The sequence below is a fragment of the Lissotriton helveticus genome, chromosome 9 (genome assembly GCF_964261635.1).
Source record: "Lissotriton helveticus chromosome 9, aLisHel1.1, whole genome shotgun sequence".
NCBI lineage: Eukaryota > Metazoa > Chordata > Amphibia > Caudata > Salamandridae > Lissotriton > Lissotriton helveticus.
Genome location: NC_136070.1, coordinates 74723793 through 74748354, shown reverse-complemented (window position 1 = coordinate 74748354; position 24562 = coordinate 74723793). Strand labels below are relative to the sequence as shown.

The following is a 24562-nucleotide window of genomic DNA, read 5'->3' as shown; positions in this document are numbered from 1 at the left end:
AGGCACCTAAGAAGCAAACCTGGTTCAACGACCTGCCACCCACTGGGGCCACCAATGCAGCAGCTGCCCAAGAAGAGGTAGCTGTGCTCCTAAAGATCAGATCCATATTCCCTGTGGGGACGCCAGGGCCGACCTGAGCCGCACAGTACCAATACCTTGGGGACTGGACCCCTTCCAGCAACCAAGGCATGGTGTGACCAGACTGAACTCCATTGCTGAGGAAGACCTATATGCACATCCAGAGACTTCAGGGACAGTGAGACCCACAACAAAAGTAGCCCTGCTATCCTGTTCGCCCCTTCTGCTGAAAATAAAGACAAAGAGTGAGTCGCCAACCGCCAGCACCCCTTCACCCACGCTCCTGAGTCTGAGAGAGGTGATGGTGCCCATTGGGTCTGGAGATGCACAAAGCCAAGCCCATCCTTGGGTCTGCCGAGACTGGACTGCCAATCGCCATCTGCAGCCTCCTTTCCTCCGCCCCTGCAACCATGAGTGACCCTAGCACTGAATCCGATGCCTAAAGACACCACTGCACCCGAGCCCTACAGCCTGAGCAGAAGTGGATCAACAGTGTCCCTAAGTGCCCAAGGATCTGGCCATCCTGTGGGTTCCCCCGGACTTGTCCCCCAGTCCCAGCTTGCAGCCTCTTTCCGACCAGACTGCTCCCAATTGAGGTCAAAGAGACACCCGACGGCGTAACACACCTCTGCACCTGGATGCCCAGAGCCTCCCAAGGTGACCTGTTGGTGTTGCCTTGGACCATGCCCCATTCTTACCTTAAGTCCAGAAGAAAAGTCCCGTAAGTCGCTGTTAAGTGCCCGAATGCAGTATATATTTGTCCCTCATAGGATAACAGTACAGCTCCCGAAAATTGCACTGTATCAACTTTTGAAAAACTGTCAAAATTCATGCCTCGAAAAGTACTTGCCTGATTTCGATGCTCTTGGTAACTAAATTCATATAAAAGTATTTGTTATTTTTATAAATTGGTGTTGATTTCTTTGAGTGTGTGTCTCACCTATTGTCTTGGTAGTGCTAAGCATTCATTGCACAAACACTGATATGCTTAACTGCTCGCCCACCCTACCACAAAAGGGAGTAGTTGGGGTGCCATTTGTGACTCCTCTGTATTTCCTATGGGGTTTGCCTGAAGACTTTGCTGTATAAAGAGCCAGCTTCCTACATGAACCCCAATATTTACCTGCACCCCAATATACCAGGCATACACTTTTTAACATCTGGCCCAACAAATAGAAGAATAATTTAATACAAAACTGGGTCCACTTAATAACTGAGTTCTAGACTATGATGTAAAGTTAAAAGGTTTATAACAAAATAAGCAATACAGAAAGTAAGAACGCAATGCCATGAAGGCTCAGATACAGAACACATAGTCCGAAATCAGAATAATTCCCAGTCCCAATAATCAGCCAAAAGTGATAAAGACAGTTTCTCTTAATAGAATGGGAAGTCTGTCATTAATTAAAGTTTAACTGTCATATTCAAAAAGAACAGCAGCAGCACCTTTAGTGGAAAAGGAAAAGCCTTAATGGTCGTCCCCAAAAACGGGGTTTTCTAGTCCTTTTACACATAAGTAATAAACTAAAACTGCAAATTCAGCATGGCATGACTAGTGATAACACATACTGGACAATTTAGACTCCTGATTGTCATAGAAGTTATATAGCACCAACTCATTTCTAAGGTAGAGGAGAGTTTCCTTGGCTTCTTCAGCAACAGCGCAGTCCGGAGATGTCCAACACAATATGGAACATTTTCACAAAAAGACTCGTGCAGTTGTGTGCTAGCAAGCCTGCATCGGAACGTCCAGCGGAAGTGTCCTTCAGAAAGTTACAATAGGAACACGATGAAAACATTTCATTCATAATACATGCTCTGGTACGCTCCGCGAAAACTGCGGGGATAGACGGCATGTAGGGGGACATTGATTGGGAGGGCTAATGAGCAGGAGCAAAATGAGCGGAAAACCAAACTACATTAATTTTAATAAAATAGTGTCTCCGCCAATATGTGGCATAACTGAACTTCATTAATAAACACACACCTGTATCTAAATAAAGTTGTTTGAAGAGCGACATTATCAATACATCGGTTATGACTATATTTATTATAAAAATCAGTATGCAAAAATAATTTGGCACCCAAAATTGCACATTTAGTAAAAGCTTCCACAGAATCATACGCATTGACATACAAGAGAGGATACCTGTATTGAATTTTAGCCCATCATCGGAAAAGTGCAGGAACTTGGATACATACCTACCCTCTCTCCTCACATCTGTTGAACTGCATTTAAATGGAAAGTAAAATGACTTTGTGGAAGTACGAGTTGCTGCCTCTATAAAATCAAGAAATCTGATACAACCTGAACCTGGACTTGAACACAGCCAAATCTGATTTTTTTATTAAGGGGACAGACTCTTCTACTCTACTATTACACTGGCCTTCTAGTAGACAGCCTTGCATCTTCATCGAATTACAAAATATCGCTCTCAACGGAGACTACGCAAAGCAGTTATGGCAAAAACACCCCTCGTTCTGCACGGCTTTCTACATACCTTGCTGTTACTGCACCATGCAGCTGGGGAGGCAAGAGCTACAAGGCTGTTGTGTGGTTTGAAGACCTCTATTTGAATTTTGGTTTTCTAGCAAAATTACAAATGCACCACTAGGAGGAGTTCATGTTTTTTCACAAACAAGTGCTTGTACGTATCTACTTGGGCATTTCGAAAAGAAATTGCAATAATTATTAAGAATTATCAAGAATACTTGTGTGTTTTAGCGAGATCCTTACTGGCTGTCCCATGTTTGGTCAGGGATGGGTGCATGAGAACTGTGTTTTGTAGTTCTGCAGCTCTTGCTTTTGCCTTTATTCTTCAGAGAGGTTTGTGTTTTTCCTAGTGAGTTAAATGCTTCCTTGCTTCCCTTCATGCCAGCCTCCCCCTCCTGCGATCTGACCCTGGTATCCCTGTGGACATTGTTAGCCTTGATTGTCCTTCGTATTTGACAGCTTTTTAACTGCCTTGTGGTTTCTTGCAGTCTTGCTTCCCTGTAGGCTTAAATACTCTGTAGTGGACCTACAGTGACAAGTAGCAATTTACAAAACACTTTTATAAATAATAATAAACATGGGAGAATTGGAAGTTCACTTCTTAATGACACTGAGAAGCTGCTACAAGTATTCACTACTGTTCTGCAGACAGGAGAATTAATAAACACAGCTGTGAATAGGGAAGATGCTAATGCTGTAGGGGCGCGGTCTCAGGTAAGTAACTTTTTCTCATCCTTTTGCCTTTCTGTAAGAGAAGTGTGAGTACAACAATGTGTGTTCACTTGTTATTGCCTTTTCTGGTTCTGCATGCAAAGTAGAAGTCACTCAAACCAGCAGCTGAAAGAGCCCAATGGAATGTCTTTTCTACTTTTCTCACAGGATTATGTTCCATTGGTGGATCAGCAGCTTCTCTATATCTGCTGCCCCTACCTGAGTAAGTAAAGTGGATATGTTAATAGTTTTATGTATTTGATTTCCTTTTGGGCTAAAAATCTCCTTTGTGATGTTTTACTGGTGTGAAGAAATGTGATGGAGCGCACGGGTTAGAAATCCTAGCTGCCTGAGCAATGAAAGGGATGTCCCGCACCTGTTTGGAGTAATTAATGTGAGTACTCAAAATCCTCCCCTTCACACTCTTCTGCCACCCTAGACTGTATCCCCAGTGTGTCTCTATGATTTTTCACCCTTGCATAGTTTACACACTTTTTAGCCACTGCTTACATTGTAAATATGATTGCATTTAACCGTGACTCCTATGTTCGGTCCATATCCTATTATTTAAGGTTTGTCACTATCCTCTGGAGCTATGGTACTCTTTGTAAATGCCCCACTAAATTAAACAAACAAAATACTTTTGTACAATACAAAGACGTAACGTATTTACTTTCTCATCTTTTTGATGACTAATGGGAAAGCCATACAAAATGATGCAAAAGTCAATTTGAGGGTGATAGTTTAGATCTTTAGATTCTTTGTGATTGGTCAATATTTTGATCTTGTACTCAGTAGAACTGTGGCAAATGTGCTGAAGGTTACCCTGCGGAACTTGGCCCTGTTCCTTCACCCAGAAACTCAGCTAGAAACCACCTAAGTATTCTGCTGGATAAAAAATTATCAGTGAAGGACCAGGTGGCACCCACCTGTGACGTGTTTTCGGACAATGCGCCTTCTCAAGAGGATTTTTCAGTGGCTTCCACGGAAATCTCGAAAAACCCTTATACAAGCTTTGATAATCAGCCGCCTTGATTATGGAAATGCTCTTGTTGTAGTGTCCAATGAGTCCCTGTATCTAAACTGCAGGTGGTACAAAATACTAGAGCTAATTTGGTTAACAAACTGTTGCTAGGCACATCTTCAGTTCCTTGCTCAAAGCCCTTCAATGGCTCCCCATAAGGAAAAGAGCACTAATCAAACTACTCTGTCTGACTTATAAAGCTCTCTCCGACAATGGACCCAAATATCTACAGGATAAACTCATTCTCTATCTTCCTAGAAGAAATCTGAGATCAAAGAGTCAACTCCTTTTATGTCCCCGGCGTATCTGAACGTGTAGGTACGGTGGACAAGCCTTTTCTTATCTTACACCTTACCACTGGAACAGGCTTCCCTTCTTCCTTCGGGCATGCACTGATTTCCCAGGTTTTAAAAGAAACCTCACAACCTGGTTGCTCATGGCTGCGTCTCAGTTTGTCTGTTGCCTTAGTGCCGAGATGCCTCTACGGGGCGAGTCGCTACGCTATATCAAGTATCCATTAACCTAACATTCAAAGATTTAAAAAAAAAATCCTTGTCCATGCATCCCTCCCGATCTGCTCCAGTGACAGTTGTCGAATGACCTTGCAAACATATTTGTAAAGGACAGCACTGCAAAGGAGTAGAAAAGTGCCAGAAAAGTGCTCACATGGGAAGTAAAATCTATTAACTAGCAACAGATATCTTCATTTATTCAATGTGAATGTAAAGTGCCCAGTTTCAGTTAATGCCAACAGATGCCTGCATTCAACTTACATGGGTACAAAAGGCTATTATATACCCAGTAAATACTGTCCTATGTCCACAAAGTGCTAATATTGTCTTTAAAAGTGCTGTGCCATATTCCATTATGGTTGAGGGCTATGCTTGGAATGTTCAACCAGATGTGGAAAAGAACTGTTAGTTTGTGTCAGTGATGCCATTTTTAATATCAAGTGATGTCACGTGACGAAAAATTAAGATGAGGAGGAGAAAGTGGGAAGAGTGCCCGACTGGGCCAGGTGAAACGGCGCCACCATCTTAGTAAAATCGGATTTACACATGCACGGAGCTGGCTTGTCCAGAAAAGTAATGTGTTTGATGTCTTTATGAACAGTCATGAAGGCTATGAAGAAATCCAAAGCCTCATGGAACGAGAATGTGTAGGCAGATATGATGTCCTCAGTTGTTGCAGATCGGCATAGAAAAGTGTTCTCCGCCTCTGGAACCCGGTGTATTGCACTGTTCGCATGAAGAGCACCGCTCTCCATCAAAATGGGGGTGTAGGGTACCCCAAGACCTTTTTATTTATAACACATGACTGAAAACAGCTGGAATTAGAGGTAATCACTGGCCAGGAAGCGTTAACCAGAAATCCCCAAGAGATACTAATCCAGATTCACATACTATCAGTTCCTTATGGTAGCTTAGAGCTATCGGTGTGGGAAGCACATCACCTCGACTCGCCTAGATCAAGCAGAAAACAAATAGGTGCACACTAGTGCACAAATTATTATCAAAAAGTTGTAGGAAGAAGATGATTTGAGATTGAAAGTAGCACACGCAGTGTGGAGAATCCGCCTGCTAACACTAGAAAGATGCACTATATATCACTGTAAAACTCAGAAAGCAGCGTTTAGTTGCCCTAAATATGGTGAGGAAGAAGAAGATAATAACCACATGTTTTGTAGATGTCTACGCTTAAAACCATACCGGGAAGTTGTAAATTGTTCATTTTGAGGGATCATGAAAAGAAGCTTGCCGGTCAATGAAATTTTAATATTTTATGGAATCACAGCCGCTGAGGCAGGTCTTTCCAAATGAGAGCAGGCACCGTTGTTTTATTAAATATTATTGACTAGGGCAAAAACGTGAGAGTATTGGAAAGAAGAGGCTTACATTGTTTTCCGAGAATGGATGTTTGCCTCTTGCAGAATAGCTGTCTTGGATAATAATAGGACCCGAGCTAAAGCAGCCAAAATATGGCCACCATTCCTATTTAGCACCTAAGCAGAGACCTGTATAGAAAGAAGTGCTTTACATATCAACAGCAAGTGATAGAATGTTTTAGCAATGACAAAAACAGTTAAAAGGGAGAGCGAACAATGTGACAGGGAGAAGTTTGGTGGGAAAGGGAGAAGAAGGAAAGAGGGAAAGTTACATCAAACTAGGTACCAGAACATAAAGGTGGAAGCAGGGAACATTTTACTTTGGTGTCGGAGGCCCTTTAATTTTCACCAATGACTGTGATAAAACTGTGCGTTTGTGCTTTCCATGCTGTGCAGGAAAGGGGATGCATGCAAACAGGGACTGGGCACAATTTGTGCCCCCCCCCCCCACATGCATCCCCGTGCACTAGGGGCAGCTGGGGGACCTGTAGGGCCCCCCTTTATTTCCCCACTGCCAGCCTTTTCATGGCGAGCTCACCACACTGAAAAGGATGGGTGGTGAGAAAACTCGTAATTTACTTGGAGGTGCCTCAACGGCACTGTCAAGAATATTACTTCCCCAGACCTACACAACACAGCCAGGGATCGCGGATCCCTGGCGGTTGCGATGGTCCCAAAATAGTCCAACCACCGTACTCATAATACGGTGGTCGCCGACTGCCACCGCACCTCCACCACGGGTTCAGCCCTAAGGCTTTTCCTTTTATTACACAGTAGCTTTCAAGTAATGGAATTTCAGAAAAATAATTAATTGTAAGAGATACTCCAGAAAAGCCTATGTGTGTGCGCTACATTTATCAAACATGCAGTGGCACATGCTTTGTTGATGAGTTGTTTCATTATTTTCTTTGAAAAAGGATTAAAAAAAGAACGTAGCTGTAAAATGATCTGAAGGCGGGCAGCGATGAGGTTCTCTTTCTTTACTGGCATGAGGAAAATGGTGCTGTTCAGCCACAGAGCTTTCTGAGGAAATGGTAGAGCTTATTTGATTCTTGAGCAATTGTGGCATTCTGAAGCTGTCTTTTTTTTTATGTGTGTAGTGCTGCAGAATGAGATATACATGTGCAAAAACTAAAAATAACTCTGTTGGGGTACTGTTTGAATGGAATATTCGAGGTACGGCGTGTTATGTTTTCATGTGTCTGTATCAGAAGCATAGATAGTGCTATCCATGTAAGTGAATAGGTGAAGGTGGTGGTGCGCAGCAGGGGTGTTCTGACAAGAGGGTTGGGTTGGTTACAGGTCCAGGCCCTGCAGCCAACCCATGCAACGCATGGCCAAAGGGAAACGCAGTTCGGGCTGGACTGTTCCCACTGGGCCCGGGGTCAAGACTGATTTGCATATGGCTGGGTCCAAACTGGAATAGCATAGCGCTGGGATACCTCAGGGTGACTACACGCTCTATAAAAATAAATAATAATAATAATAATAATAGTGAGCAAAAAAAATATGGATTGAGGCCCAGATCTCTGTACTGGGGTGAATGTATGACATTGTTCTGCATTCTGTCCATCAATTGTTCTTTTTGCAAAGGCTTCCATAGTGCAGAATCAGAACATGGAAGTTGAATGCAGTACTTCAGAAAAAACACTGTGAAATTCAATGAAAAAAGCCAGCATGTAAGGTTTAGTTTTGTTTCAGCACAGACAGGCTAGAAAAAGCCATGTTCAGATTTCTCTTTGATATTTGTGTTTACTTCTCATTCGCAATCTCGTTCAAGTTTCCCTTGGCCGTGTCATTCATGTAATAACTGGCGTTTTGAATTAAATTTATGTTTTGAAATATTTATTTAGATTCCTTCGGAAACATGTGATTTCTTTTGCAGGTGAACTACGCAAGTTGTTGGCCTCTTTTGTCACAGGTAGTGGCAGCAAGAATGGGGGATTTATTCGCAAAATAACACCAACTGCTGCAGAACCACTGGTGCCCAAGCAAGTTCAGACGCACAAAAAGCTGCAGGTACTAGGAGCACTTTCTTGTTCTTATTAATTTCCCTTTGTTACCACCACTTGCCTTACTTGTTGGCGTCCTTGCTACGCCCAACCTAGCTAGAGGCTGCTCTCACCTGATGTTCTAGTTCGGGAGAATGCATCATTAACCCCTTGGCCGCGGCGGTAATTCTGCCGCGGCGCTGGGGGGAGGGGGGCTGCGCAGCGCCGACATGCTGGTGATGGAACCACTCCGTCACCAGCCACGGGTGGGCTGTGCTAATGACGGAGTGGTTCCGTCACGGCCCCGCCCACCTAATGGAACGTGCCGCGCAGACGCGGCGGCCGGGCCGTGACGGAACCACTCTGTCATTAGCACAGCCCACCCGTGGCTGGTGACGGAGTGGTTCCGTCACCAGCATAGAAGGGGTTAAATCAACTCTACCTTTGGCTGTCCAAGACCATCTCACTGCTCTACCATAAAAATGTGCAGAGGTTCTTCCTTTTTTTCTGGGCTCATTATTTGTGTCTAAGCTTCTCATTACCTGTTTGTAGTTGAGGCATCCTAGAGGTACTAGATGGGATGGTTGGCACTTCTCCTTAATGGCTAACCATCACTAACCTTGGACCGAACAATTGCAACGTTTCTTCTATCTCGCAAAGGGAATCTTAAGTTGATGGCTTCATCATTCCTATTCAACCCTTGATGATGAAAACAGTTCTCCTTTCCAATGTTCCATACTAGATGCATTAAAGTTTATGTAGGTTCTCAAATTGTGGGAACTAGAACCCCTGTATTGAACAGTGATCAATCATTAACAGGAACTGATAAAGACCTCCAGGCTGGTGTAACAAAATGGATTCCCATATTTCATCCCAAACCCCGTTTCCGCACCATTGTTTTCTGTAATCTTTGTGTGGTTGTTCATTGTGGGTTGACCATCTAAATATGTCTGAAAAATAAATACTCAAGGCATCAAACTTACTGGCTTCCTCAAAAGGGGCTTCATGAACGTGAAAGGTTTTTGTCTTCTCTTTACTTACCCCAGAAACCATAATTTGTTACACCTGGGCATTAACTGTTGGCACTCTTTGTGCCCTCAAACTTATTCAAGTGTTGGTTAATGATTACAAAGGCGTCCCGTCATAGCATTAAATGCAATTTTATGCCTAGGTATGTGATATTCTGCTGAAATGACCCTTGTTTCTTTACCGTCACATACACCACTATCAATCAAACATGTGCAGCGTTTACAGTGTATATTTACTTTGCCACATGGTCTGTAGATTTCGAACACTGTATTTACTGTGTGGCTAAGGAAGTTGGCATTGTCGGTTTCGCTTATGATTTTAGTCGGTGCCATAATTAATTTTAATCCTTTTCAGACTAGAGCGGCTATAGAGAGGAAAAATATGATCTGACTGGGAAAGCGGGATCCACATACGCCTTAAAAAACACCATCTTACCATACATAAAACCCAGGCTTATTTCTTTTCCACTAGAGAAATTTGTTAAATTGTCCAATACTTCCATGCTCGGAAGGCGGATAGTAGACATGTTATACCTTCTTCTAAGCTTTGTGAAAATCTGTCTTCGATTTTCCAGAATGAAATCCCTTCCAATTGCTCTTCTGGAGGACCTTTTCTGTCCCACTTCAAGACTGTTTCTATGGAGGAATCCGCTCAGCCCATACGGAAGTTCCAGTCTGGCTCTCCACGTCATCCGTGTCCCCCCAACATCCTAATACAAGCAGTTCCTACAATAATTCTAGTCCTAAACGATCTCTTCAGCTTATCCCTGAAACAGGCAGTTGTAACCAAGATGCGGAAACACCATTAGGTTGTTCCCATGCTAAAAAATGCTCACAGAAGACCCCAAGTTTATTGCAAATTTTAGGCCAATTTCCTTACTCCTGACCTTTTGGAATACACGGACCACTTAATCACTACCTAGAATCCAAAAATTGTCTCCATAGTTTGCAGTACAGTTTTATGCCGAACCATAGAACTGAATCTACTCTGCTTGAAGTTATGGGATTTATCAAGCTGATTTGGACCAGGGACATGCAGCAACTGTTGTCTCTTGTGATATCTTAGTTGCCTTTTACACTGGGTCTCATTCTATCCTCTTAGAAAGGCTGGCCGAGGGTGGAATTTTGATTCTGCTTTGCTCTGGATACAATTTTTCTTGCTAGATTGTCACCAGACTGTTCATCTTCCATCTTTTTCCTCCGGGACCAAACCTCTGAGACAGTGTCCCACAGGGCTCTGCTCTGAGCCCAACTTTGTTCAATGTTTATCTGGCTCTGCTGGCAGACATCATTCAACCTTTTGGCTTCAAGGTGGTGTTATATACAGATGACACCCAGCTCATGTTTTCCTTCCAAGAGGTTAACTTTGAGCTGCAGAATTTTTTTAAGGCCTCCCTAACCTTGAGCTCCTGATTTGGTTTGAGCGCAACAAATGCTTTTCTTGTTTGGGGGATTGAATCCGCTGGCGAGGAGACACAAGCGATATTGATCTTGTGCTGAGGACTCCGATATTTTCAACAATCCCGTTTGAAGATCATGGTTGTGTACATAAATCAGCTAAATATTCATATACATATTCGCCTGCAGATGCTGTGTGATACTCTTCTTATGATGAGGACTATGATAGCAAATATTTGTCATCCCTCTGTGGTTGAATTGCTACAATATGTTTTTCATTGCTTTCATTGAGGCCTTGTGTTGTAGTTTGAGACTCAAGGAGGCCTCCATTTGAACACTAGTTTTATGTTACTGCCTCAACTACAGGCCAATTAAATTGATCCTTTGCATTTCCAAACTATCTGAAGTGCTGGACTTGGGTCATTGTGATAATTTTAGAATAGATTCTCAATGTTTGTTGAGATATTCTGTTTCTCCAGGTTAGTTCTCTCAACATAAGAGGCCACAAGAATAAATAATGCCATAGATCACATTTTCAGTCTTGCAGTTTGGAAATTACAAGTGTTTAATCTTAGCACTGTTGTAAACAAAACCACCCCCCCTGGGTAATTTGTTTGTAAAGCAAACACTGGCCACTTTGTTTATGTTCATGAGCAGGAGGACAATTCCACGAAGAGGATGTGGTATTACCAGTCTTGGGGGTTGTTTCAACTTGTGCTCAAACAAGTTTATCCCTCATGTTCTATGTTTTGTTCTGAGGGCACAGTGGCTTTTCCAACGAGCATGGGTGTTAAGTTAGCCAATGACAATCTAGGTTGATATTCTTCTTGAATTCATTGGCAAAACGGTGATATGCGTACGCTTCTGTTGTTGTTGTAGTTGTCCAGTCATCAATGTACCCTAGAAGTAAACCAAGCCCTTTTTATGGAGTTATATAAGTTTGTTTTGGGAGGATAGCTGGTATCTTTTGTGTTTGCAACACTTTTTTGGGGGAATATTGGTGTAGAGTAATTCTATATCTAGGGTGACTAGGGCCAAATTATTTTTGCCAAAAGGTGATCCTTCAAATAGATTAATTGCATTAATGGTGTCTTGAACATTTGACTATGTGTACTTGATGAGTGGTTTGAGCAAGGTGCCAGTGTATTTGGAGATGGGGTCCCTTAAAAAGGCAAAGGAAGTTTTTGAAAACTCTCATGCATAATGGGTAGTAGATACGTTCTGGCAGACATGGATCAATCTTCATAAGGAATTTATTCTTTTGTGCGGAGCTGTCCACCCGTGAGTCTTTCATCCACCAATGAATTGATTTACTATTGTAGTTCAGAGGTTGGGTCTCTTGTGAGTTTACAATAATATGCCTGATTAGCAGTTTGTCGGAGACCTATTCCTATTTCACAAAAAAGCACTACTACGTCATGCTGCTCTGTGCCCATAGCCCGCCATTGCTTCCTGTCCCTGTTCAGCTAGTGATGTGTACAAGCCAGTGGAGTGTCTCCATTGCTCACTGATGGTAACTTCTGTGCAATAGCATTTATAGTTATTCAGACTGTCAAAGCATCTGCAATGCACCAGTGTTGTACAGTGCCCTCTATGCTGATAACTTCATCTAGAGCACCATCTCTAGCACAGCCACAGAGGATCTGTAGAATGGCATGCTGGTGGTATGTGGAGACAGAATGTTCTTCATGAATGAGGCATCCAGCTCTCTGCTGCTAGTAAACTATGCCTGCACATAAACACACATGCTGCACCTGGGCAGAGATCTGTACTCTAAGCAACTTCTGCATGTGTTGCTGATGGAGCAGTTGAGCACTGCATACTCATCCACAGGGGCTTTACCTTCTGATGGAACCTGTGCTCTACTTGAGTGGGGGTCATCGGAGAGGCCATGAAGTGGGCAGGCGTGCTGGCAAGCAGAAGCGACAGAATAATGCGGCTAATTGCTGCTGTGTGGTATGTCTGCACGGGTACTACAACTATCTACAAGCCACAGCACATCTGAAGATATGAGGATGGAGAGATTTTAGAGACACTGAGGTCACTGATACCATCATCCACTCCCCACCAGGGAAGCCATACCTGCACTATCCTCGTAATTTAGGTCTTCCCCTGTCCCTTGCTAATAAAGTAAGAGTGTGTATCACCAAAGTTCTGCTGTACTGCTGCATGGTGGTGCTCTGTACTGCTGCCTGGTGGTGCTGGACAGTGTGGGTATTCATTCATGAGGGGGGATTGCTGTACCCAGTCCACATCTTGTTAGCATAAGGATGGATCCTGACATAATCCTGAGAATCAGTATGGCACAGTGTCTCGATATTTCTCTGCATTTTTGTACTGTTTGCCCTGAATGTTTTGTAGGGTCACAGCCTCGTCCGTAGTCATCATGGTTTCCATCTTAAAGTGGACACAAGCTCCTGGAACTATTATTTTTGTTTGGCTGCTTGTCGATTCCTTGTTCTTTTAATGCATATGATGGTATGATCATCTCTGTAATAAGTGGCTCATGTCTCCTGTGTTAACCTGCACCCCTGTGTAATGAGTGGGGGGGGGGGGGGGAGCTACTACTTGGTCTTCTAGGGATAGATGGGTATGCTGGTAATCCACTCCAGTGAAAAGCTTGGTTGTGCTCACACAAATAGTAACTGAGCAGGTACAGTTTTTGAAGTGCTGCATTTACACAAGTTCTCAAAGCATGAAAGGATATTATTAAAGTAGTTGATGTATTACCAGTCCCTGGAAGTGGCTGCTGGTAACGTGCTGCTTGTAAATGCTGTCTCATCCTGAAAGAGGTACTGTTGACGTGCTGGCTGTTGACATGTGCTCAATAGAAAAGGGAGGTGTGTGAGCGCACATTCCTGTCCATAAAGCATTACAATATGTGCCACAAATCAAGCATGGACTAGGGGCTTTGACCGTGAACTCCTGGAGATGGTTGTACTGAGCCACCTTAGAAATGTGATACTTCCATGAATACGTTCAGCTGATCCTTATGGAGAAGGGGTCATTCTTGCGTATCCAAATGCCATTTCTAGTTGAGCTCAATCCTTTTCTTTTTTTGAATCCAATAATGTAGAACAAAGTAAATTAGAACAAATCATCAATTAATAGCCAACCATCTGAGCCATCAAGAAGCCACTACAAATGTTCTGAAAGTCACTCTACACTGCATATTGAGGCTTGCAGTGCAGGAATCAATAGATACATTTGGTTTCTTTCTTTGGTAATTTTTATGTAATGTCTGAAATATTTAAAAATATAGCAACAATATGGTTGCCTTATTTTTTTTCTTTTTCTTCTTCATGAAAAGCTATGTTTTTTTCCTGTCTTTTTCAGGCCGCTTTGGAGCAAGCCTTCTTCCACAACCAGCCACCATCTTTACGCAGAACAGTGGAGTTTGTGGCAGAGAGGGTGGGCTCCAACTGTGTTAAACATATAAAGTAAGTGCTTGAGTGGAGTGGGCAGAGGCTTATTCAACACATTTGATGACCAGTTGGCAGTGGAATGTGTTAAAGAATATATACGTACTAATATGCAACATGAAGGTGCCTCAGGCCTAATCCATTTAGTAGACAGTGGCCCAATTTTTCAGAGGGGAACCTTGCAGGTGAAAAACTCTGCTTACCTGGTGCTTATTGACAGAGCAGGCATTTGAAACATTTCATTTCAGCTGTTTGCGCCTTTTGTGAGGCGATGTCAGCCACCCTTGTCTATTAGATGGTAGTCTTGCATGTAGTTGTCTTTGAACCAGCTATTACCAACCTTGCTTTTTTCCTCCTGGGCTTTCAGGGGACACCCTGTCCAGCTTTCCTCTAACTTGTTATATTACATTCCTGACTCCCATGTCCAAGGGTTTGGCATACACTAATTATCCTGAAAGTATCAATTCATGCCTAACTATGGAGAGGGGTATACAGCAGTGCATAGTGCACTCCCTTCAACATACAGTAACTCCATATTACTTTGTTAGTTTTGTGAAATGTATCCTAACAGTTAAGGTTAAACAATACTTTTTCCTTAAACAGCTTTTGTTGCAGCATGTTTTGCACCCATGTGTTCTAAGTGGTTTTGTCTTATGCTTATCTGTAGAGCAACTCTAGTGGCGGAATTAGTAAAGAGGGCCGAAGTCATGCTAAAGGATAAAATAACGGACGAAAGCGCCAACAACAACAAGCTACTGGACACAGTGTGCTCCCAGCTGTATGAGGATGGGAGGCAGGCTCTGGACAAAGGACGCGAGTAAGGAGTAAAACAATGGGCACATGGGCAGAACCAATATATCGATTTATACAGGTGTCATGGAGAAAATGGAACTCTCACCATCCCCTTCTGGTGTTGGTGATGTTAAACCTGCAGCCTATTGGCAGCCAAAATTCAACCCAGGTCACTGTCTATGCGACTGCATGTGCTGCAGATTATACAATCCAGACAGAGCTTAACAGATGCACATCGCTGTAATGATATGACAGATTCCCACAGTTTGTGCACATGGTATATCTTTGTGCATTTCCACATACGTTGTTGGCACTTTATAAATGCTATATTGCATCAAATGACTTTGTTGTCCATAACACTAACTGCCACCAACAGCATCCTTGCCTCGTGGTGGTCACCTGAGGCCCGTCTGCACAATTTACTTCATTTCAAGTAAAAATAAATACAAAAAATAAGAAACTAGTTGCATAGAAGGGGATGGTATGCTACATTGGGATCCAGGGTAAACTAGAAAAGTAGAACTGTTAGTGGTAGCTATAGGTTATTGTTGATGGTCGGGTTAATCTTTTTTTGGGGGGGCGAGGTGGGGGGGGCTTTTTTGAGTTTTAAACAAAACAAAAGCCAGGTCCGACACATATCATACAGAATAAACAGACTGACCATCGTTATCGCACATTTCCACTCTGAGCAATGTACCCATGCATCAAAAAGGCAGAGGAACCTCCCTCCAGGCCTCAATGTAGTATATCCTCAAAGGATATACTGCATTGTCTATGGTCCATGGCCTGGGTGAGCATGCGCTAGTTTCATCTAGACATAGTGCTTGAATTGCTTTTATTTATTCTCTGGGGCATAAGCTTCAAGGGGTGGTTGGAGGAGATGCCATCTAGCTCAAAAAGCTTAACTATTATAGTTACCTATTGAAAGTATTTTGATGTCCGCACAAGAGACCGGATTTCTGTGTCCCCGGGTAGAGAGCCTACAAGCCTGAGTTGTAAACTTTGTTGAATGACGCTCTTCATCAACCCCATCACAGGTTTTGCAAGAAGCGAGGTCCCGAAGCGGTTCGAGTTCTGCTGCCAGAAGAGACGTCTGTGGCGGTATGTGCAGCATGTTTCACATCTTTTGTCTCCAGGATGTAGAATTATGTTCCACGGAGGAGGGAGAGGGAGGAGTGCGAGGGGGTCATCGTGTCCACTTGGATCTCCAGACTGTTTACCAAGAATTGGATTGTGGAGCTTTGGTTGCAGCAGGAATAGAAATTATTAAATGCAAGTTAAGTTTCTTAGCACAATGTATCGTCGAGGGGGAAGCTACATTGCTGCGATTTGCCCCGTCGATCTGTTTTCACATTTCTGATGCTCCCATGATCACTGCCCCTTCAAACCTCTGGAGGGGCTCTCCTCCTCCACGAAAGGTGTTGGGGACTTTGCTTTTAATTCAGTATGAGGCAACATGTTACAAATAGCGGATTTCGTTGGCAAGGGTAAAGCTAACAAACTAACAATAAACGTAATTCTACAGCCTAACTTCTATGACTAGCAGGGCTGTCTAACTGGGTCAACCAAATGCTTTCGGTTCCACGACTCATCGTTGCATGATGTAGCAGTCCATTGGGCTGAATTGTAAGTGTTGAGATTGTAGATGTTTTTGCACATCTAGTGTCAGACTGAGCATCCAATAGCTTTCAGAAAGGCTAGTGATCCTTCCAATATGAAAGTAACTGAAGGTCTGATGAGTTTGGTACTGTGAGTATATCTTTACCATGGTCGCTGTACTAAGTTTAAGAAGTGCTGGTCATTCATTTATTTGAGTTAAGGTATTTACAATCAAGGTATTAACTAGATGCGAGGACATGCAAAAGTCTGCTTTCTGAGTTTCTGTCACTGCCAGAGGCTATGATTCAGGACATCTGCAGTAGACCATTTTAGGAAGTCTTTATGGACCATGCAGGGCATTTTGAAGACGGGAAGCTGGCGCTAGCATTTTCCTTTAGTTGCAAGCTTTTAGCTGGTGCTAAAAACTGGCCTGGTTCATAGTTTGAGGAAGCTTTGAAGTTGGCATGTCAAGGCCCAGTTGAAAACCGGAAAAAAATGTAATAATCTAGTCTTGAGATGACCAGCGCAATGAATTATCGTTCACAGAGAATATTTCTTTTTGCCCTTTGTGCTTTTAGAGCATAAAAGCCAGTGCCTTTAACAACACAAATGCAATAACTTGAGTTTATTTAAACAGTTTTTCTCACTCAGACTTAGCTGTTGACAACTAATTATCATGCTGGTTGATGCCATCACACCTTGCGGCGAAATAAATATTTTTCTTCACATGTTGTTGAATAGTGGGCACTCTACAAAAGTAACTGAACATCTGCCTGTTTTATTTTGAATAAACTAAGGTTTTTAGGTGCACTTGTCCCTTGACACCCTTCCTTTGTTCCACACACTCTACCCTTTGCCTTACATGTTTGTTTCTGACATTTCAAGTAGGGTACCATTGGTCACCCGAGACTTCTGCTGGCATATTCAGCACACAAGCTGGCCTCTTGTGGCCTTACTTTCATCATTCTGTTAAGGAAGGCCCCCTAAGCCTTTGGGACACACAGGGCTGGTGAAAGAGGAGCACCCTCTTTTCTTACCCGGTCCTGTATCCCTCCAATAGCATAAATTGCCCGGATTGAGAGATCGCGTGTGGTACCTGGAAGGTTATCGCTGCTGCAAAATCCCACTGTTAGGATCTGCTCCAGGGTACCTGAGAAACATTATCTTATTTAAATTACTAATTCAGCTGCAGTGGGAGAACACCATTCTGAGGTGGTGCTCCCATGTGTTTATATTAGGAGTTTACAAGTTTTATTTGCAGTTGCAAAGTAGAGAAAACCAAGTGCAATTTATGGAAATTGAGGGAATTATTAGATTCTGCTTTCATAAATAGAGGAGCATTTAATGCACATATTTACGTGCTATTGTAATATATCACTGTCCTCTTATATGGGGTTTTAAATATGGCTGTTTTTGTTTTCTTACTCATCAAGGTTTTGAAGAGCGCAGAAGATATCACAGTTGGACTTGCTATAGAAAAAGCCTGTAGCTGGCTTTCTACCAACATCACAGGTGAGCAAAGGCTTCTGAAGCCAGTGTGAGCTCATTTTCGTATTATGTGTTAATGATCATCAAAGAGTTTGGACTAAGAATTCCACTGCCACTCTGTATGAACCAGAGGTTTGAATCGACTCCCTAAAGTGTGAACGAGGTGTCATTTTGTGTACGTTAAGAATTTCTAAAAAAACATGCATACCATTCACTTTGTCTTGTATATTGTAATTAAATTATTTAGTTACTAATAGCTGAAAGGTGACTTGATCTTCTTTAGGTAACATTAAAAAATATATTCCTTGGGTAAAATACTATAAAATAATTGTTTTGGTAGTAGCTGTCGGATAAATAATAGGCTTCGCTATTTGGGGATTGCCCCTAATTCTAGGTCTGGTGTTAGCCAAGAACGTTTGATTTTACTAAAAAGGGGCTTTCAGCTCGTTTGTTCATCCATTGGTCTGCTCTTGTGTCATTTCCATTTTTGCTTCCACTCACTCTAGCATGTGGCAATGGTCCAGCAATGGGAAACATCGTTTACAACGTGGGGATTACATCGCGATGCTATTACATCGCGATTTTCACAACACAAGTCGTTACAACGACTTCCGCTAGATGGCGCTCTAGGACAAGGAATAGTTTAATTTACTATCCAAAACCTTAGACTGGAGTTGGAATAGTAAATTATACTACTCCTAAGTCCAGCGCCCTTCAAATCAGTGCCAAGAATACAAGGTTGACTCAGTATTCCTTATTTTCTGCCTGTTTCTCATTATACTAATAGTGAATATTATTCTATTATTCACTATTAGTGTAATAAAAATAGAGCATACTTGGCTACAATGGGACCATTGGTGGTAGGTGTGTTAAGTAAAAATGGTTTGAAATGTAAGGTGTATGTGTGCTTGTGAGTGAGGGTGTGTTTATGTGAGAGAGTGTGTATTTTTGTGAGCATGTGTCTGGAAGTCTAAGCATGTGTGTGAGGGAGACCGGTTTTGAATGAGATTGTTTGAGATTTACTATGCTTTGACGTGAGGCAACGCTGCACCAAAACTGCTGCAGTGCCTTATTTTAAAGGGAGACAAAGAAATATGCCATATCTATTAAGATATCGCGTATTTTTTCCTCTCCCTGTGCACTGGCGCACTTTTGGCAGCAATGAGCCAACGCACACACTCTTGTGTATAGTGCAATCTTGTGTGCATTCACTGGAGCATAGGTTTTGTACTGAATGCGTTCCATTCTAGTACAAAGACTGTTTTAAGATGTTTTCTCACTTTGTGTGTGTGCTGTACATAGGTAAAGTTGAAAAAACAGAGAGAAATTAAAAAATGTCTCGGTACTACTGCCTCGAGGAGTTGTAAGCATTTGGGGCAAATTTCATTCTACAAATGTTTGTAGATGGGGATTTGCACCAAAACCCATGGGTAGTTGCTTGGGGACGCCCATGTACCACCCTTAGAATTCCGCATTGATGCAAAGCAGTACAAAGAGCAACTTTGTGTTACTTTGGAATACTGTCCAGCGCAAATCCTGATTTGCGTTAGTTAGTAAATCCCATGCTAACAGTTTGTGTCAGGTTTGCTTCACAAAAGTGATCCAAACCCAGTGCAAAAGGCTTTTAAACTTTGGCCTGAGTGTCAGTAAGTATGAGTAAGCTACGCATTTGGGTATCTGAAGAATTACGACCTTTTAGAGAGGGCCTTATTGCTGTTATCAAATTACAATGCTTTAAGAAGATTAAGTGGCTGACATACGTAAAAGAAAACATGGATTGAGTTAGTTCTAGCTAAGTTTTGGGATGACCCATCCTCTATAACGACTACTGTGCGAGTGGTGGTTAAATCATGATTTTGGGAAAGAGTTGCTGCCCAGTATGAATTGTCCAGCTGCACAGGTAGAATTATAAGGCGATTTTTGTTGATCAAAAATGTGCCAGAGGCTGAGGATTTTCCAAATTACATTCGACCTTTGTGTCCTCGTTCATTGTTTTTGCAGTTCAGGTATAGGACTCTCCCAATTGTGCCCGCACTTCATCCTGGGTCTCTGTATAGTCTAGGTGTATTCGGAGCCAATCCTGTATGCTTGTTGATGAAACTGAGGAACATTTGTTGTTCTTCTGTCCAGAATTTGCTAAACCAAGAGCCAGGTGGATTGTACCCCTATGTCGCCTTTTGGGCTTAACAAATCAAATATACGCCTTTGCACTCTGTAAATGCGACTCTTTGATTGTGAATAAGGAGGCTATATCCGCGTTCCTTTATGCAGCTTGGTTTATTAGAAAAAAAAATTGTTAGCTTGATCTTAAATGGTTTTATGTGCACTCTGACCACATCCTTAAGTGTTTTATCTATATATATATTTTGGAACAGTTGGATTTTATCTATTTACGTACATACTGGAATTGCTGGGTGTTATCTATTTATTTTTATCGATCGTGACTGGCTTTATTTTTGATGTCTGCTTTTATGTCTTCATGATGAAAGATACATTTTCGGTCTGGCAATAAATGTTGAACTTTGAGTTGGATTAATAGTGAATAGATGTGAGTGAGAATGAATAATAATCTTTGTAAGGGGGTGTAAGATAATGTGAGCGAGAATGAATGTATGAGTGTGAGTGAGAGAATGAATGTGTGTGAGTGAATGTGAGTGTATGTGTGAGCCGGAATGTGATGGGATGCTTTCGAGTTTGTCATTGGCCCTGCCATACTGAAGGTTTATAGAGATACCCAGGGCAGAATAGTGATCCTGGCATACTTGCATCACTTCTTAGCATGACCTACACCTGTGACAAAATACTGGCCCTGGCACCCTGGGGGTAATTATTGGCATATGGGAGATAGAATTACATAACTCACTAAAATAAACTGAAACTATTTCTAGCAGCACATAACAGCTAGGCCTTAGATGGGTACTGTGCTAATAATCATAATTTAAAGCCAGTATCCTAAAGAAATAGACAATGCACCCCCATAGCAGTGACTAATAAATTAAGAATGCATTTGAGATGTCCCTATGAAAACACAGGTTGAGTCATTGCTGCTTGATGTAACTCTTCTGTTGACTTCCTGACAGGGCAATTTGCTGACTTAAGTTGTGAATGTATGCTTATCATTAAATGCCATATTCATACCTGCAGCTGCACGTGTTACTAGTTTTCTTGGGTGGCATCTAACAGTTCAGCTTGCGTTAACTGTTAATTAATAATTACAAGCTAACTGCAGTTCCTAACTTCGCTAGTAAAGGGGGTGTTTGTAAAATAACTCTTGCATGCCTAAATATTGTTGTGAGCAGCCACACAAGTCACCAACCATCACTTGGGGACTTTACAGCCTTTAATTCAGAGTGAGAGAGCACAGTCCACCAATGTTTCTCAATGTCACAGATGTTATGTCCATTACTATCACAAACCTCTAATGATGGTGCACCCCCTTGTTCAGTTCTTAATATCAAAACAAGAATACAAGGTTGGTGAAGTGTGGAAAGTCGGATAAAGTTCTATTAGTGATCGTGCCTGCAAATAAACACAGGGCCACAACGAACCAAATGACATTTAGCAACGTTGGTTGTTAGTAGTATTTGTGGTCTTTCTTTTGACACTTGCCATGTATCACTGGCCAACTGGTTAAAACGTATTAACACGTGTGAAAATCCAATTACTTTGGGCTTCTTGTTAACAGCGTTGATTAAAAGAGAAGTGAAGGCCACCTTCAATCGGATGCTAAAATTGCATGGAGCAGCGGCATCAGAAGCCAGTGAGGTGACACAGTACGGGGACACAGTAAATTGTCTTGCAGGATGTGACCACACGCCTCCTCTGCCCTCTTCAATAATCAACGAATTCAAAGTGAGTAAACTTTAGTTTCTTTTTTTCTACCGCTTGGTTGAAATCCTTTTTGACTCCTAGCTAGCTGCTGACATTCACCCACAGTACAAAATTTGTGAAAATGATTTAAGTGCTCTCTTGAGGTACTTGAACACTGACTTTAAAGTTATCGTTGTTTCTTCTTGAAAGGACAGATGGATTGTAAGCTCCTTGTATACATGGAATTTGCTTTAACAAGTCTTCAACTGCTACCAGTACTTTTTACACTTTTGGCTGCCAGATATGTTTCTCTCCGCATGCTTCTTGCTACACTGTGGCCTCCAAACTGGTAAAAACTGTTGTCTTGCAATATATTGCGGGTATATGTGGGTGACATGCTGTGCAGGCTCCTGAGACTTGGTGTTGGGTTCCGCACTTTATTTGTGTTGCTTGCGTTCCCTTCTGGAGGGGGCCTCACCTAGCAGTTCACGATGGTCTGTTCTTATGAGGAGCAGGTCTGTAATGATTTGCAGAAAGTGGGACATGGTATTGTGTGCAAAATCTCTCAACTTGTTGCTGTAGCACTTGTTTTTCATCAAGGCTTTTCTTCCGGTTTTGGACGTTGATTGATTAACTCAAGATCAAGCTCCACGAAACTCTCAACGACACCACCTCTGATTCCTTTTTGTTCAGGATTTCAGAGCTGTTGCAGGCTATTTTGCTGGGAAACTCTGCACCAAGACAATACTCTGCAGCAGAGACCACCAGCAAGGTACAAACGCAGTTTCAGAGTAACTGAATCTCCGAGCAGCCAAACAACATTTTCAAACTGATTTCAAAGTTTCCATCAAATGAAGATTGTGGGTCATAAAACAGTGCCTTGTTTGGGAGAGGTCATAGAAAATAACCTTTTACAATTATGTGAAAGTTAGTAAACTCTATTCCCTTGGTCAGACCTGTTTGTCGAAGGACCATAGTTTAAGGGTTTGGCATGCAATATGTTTTTGCTGTAAATATAAATATATAAATGTAAATCCGTATTTGTAAAGCGCGAACTACTCACCCTTACGGGTCTCAAGGCGCTGGGGGCCGTTGTGGAAATTAAATGAGCTATTGCCCAGAGTCACATGGTGCTGAGCTGAGCTGAGCTGTCGCCGGAGCCGGGGATCGAACTGTGAACCCTGTGCTTCGAAGTCAGCTGCCCTGGCCGCTGTACCACACCTCTCAAGTACTGTCAAAAGGCTATTCGGCACTGAACAGAGATGGCAGGAATATCATGTCTTAATGGAACAAAAATAGCTTTGCTGAATTTTGCGATGATGTGAAAAACACTGATCATAATCATAGATGTTGACGAGGAGGAGTGCAAACAATCACCTGCCCATGAAAAGTGATTTGTCTCTTGTGACGATGAGTCTTCAGGGCACCCACACAAAGCTACACTCCCTAGGACAAACACTGTACTTAGAGCGGCCAAGACTCACTTTATGCCAATTGACAAAAGGAATCCACCTCAAAAAATTTAGCTTTTCAAAGAGCTCCCGCTCCATGACAATGGACGGACTCCAAGAGAGGACCAAACCTGAATGCCGGGGCTGGTGGCTTAACTTACCTTCTAGAGTGCATAGCTACCCTAAGGCTTCCCCGCACTGTGAATCAAAACGTGCACCTACAGGTCTGCAGTGAGGCTCGACCATTACTTGGGATATAGCCAAGTTTTGCGATGTTTTCTGAATTTGGCCTCGTCCAGCTTAGTTATCCGATTGATTGACATTGTATTCCTTAGTTGGGGGAGAGGCAGGGGAAGGACCTTCCACCCCAATTGGCCTGCTATCTGCATGGAATTGTTAGCAGACCCTTGTTAGAGGATCTTGGAGACCTCCTCGGACTATAGGTAGTCAGTAGGGCTCTTATACGGGGCCCTTCCCATTTATTGCCCTGTGAGTCAAACAAAGTGCCTTGAATTTAATTCTATGTTCTAACAGAAGTCGGTGTAAAGAGATCAAGACTTTCTTAGCTGAAGAACCTTTGGGTATCTTGTTTGTTAAAACTTCAGCTAAAGTTCTTCCAGAAATGCTACGGCTGATTATACCAGATGCCTTAAAAAGTATCTTGGAGTCTAGTTTACAGAAGATATTTCAGAATTATGGGACCATAACTTCCTCCCAGTACTTATTAAAGTGAATATGCTAATAGACAGATGAAAGAATCTCCCACCGTCCATCCTGGAGAGACTAACGCCTGTTAAAATGCCAATTCTCCCACACTTTGTTTTCTTATTCTCGGCTTTACTGTGCTATTTATAAGCTAAATGCTTTACCAAATAGAAAGCATGATCAGTAGTCTTGTTTGGTTCAGTAATAAACTACCTATTAGCCCTAAAGAATTACATATGGATACAAACGAGGGCAAGCTGACATGACGTAATATTAGATGTTATCATAAAGCAACTTTAGCACCAATATTTTTTCTAGATTCTTATAAGGAACTGATCAGGAGCATCTAGATAATTGATTGTTACGTTTAATGCTGGATGACTTAAATATTTAGCTTCCTTAGGATCCCTCACAATCCAATAAATGTCAGAAATAAGATTTTAATAGATAACATTAAAAAAAGGCCTGCTTTAAATTATATAATATTCCTTTGATACGCTCAAAGAACGTTTAGCATTTCCTACTACTACTATAAAACTGGGTTACTGTCAACTAAAAATGACACTCAACAATAGCAATAATCTATTATTTTCATGTTATCAAATGGTTGTTTTCTGTATGCTTTTATATAAAATAGATAACAAAATCTGTTGAATTTACTGAAAAAATATTTTCAAACAGGAGAA

The 24562-nt window shown here is 42.1% G+C and overlaps 1 protein-coding gene across 1 annotated transcript in view; it reads left to right on the top strand.

Moving 5' to 3' along the window:
• CDAN1 (codanin 1) overlaps window positions 1-24562 on the top strand; it is a 205490-nt gene that overhangs the window by 148703 nt on the left and 32225 nt on the right. The window contains exons 17-23 of the mRNA XM_078659513.1: window positions 3452-3506; window positions 8078-8211; window positions 13946-14049; window positions 14699-14848; window positions 15861-15924; window positions 17856-17934; window positions 21596-21762. Of these exons, the coding sequence (XP_078515639.1) occupies window positions 3452-3506; window positions 8078-8211; window positions 13946-14049; window positions 14699-14848; window positions 15861-15924; window positions 17856-17934; window positions 21596-21762 (753 nt within the window). The remainder of the gene's footprint in view (window positions 1-3451; window positions 3507-8077; window positions 8212-13945; window positions 14050-14698; window positions 14849-15860; window positions 15925-17855; window positions 17935-21595; window positions 21763-24562) is intronic.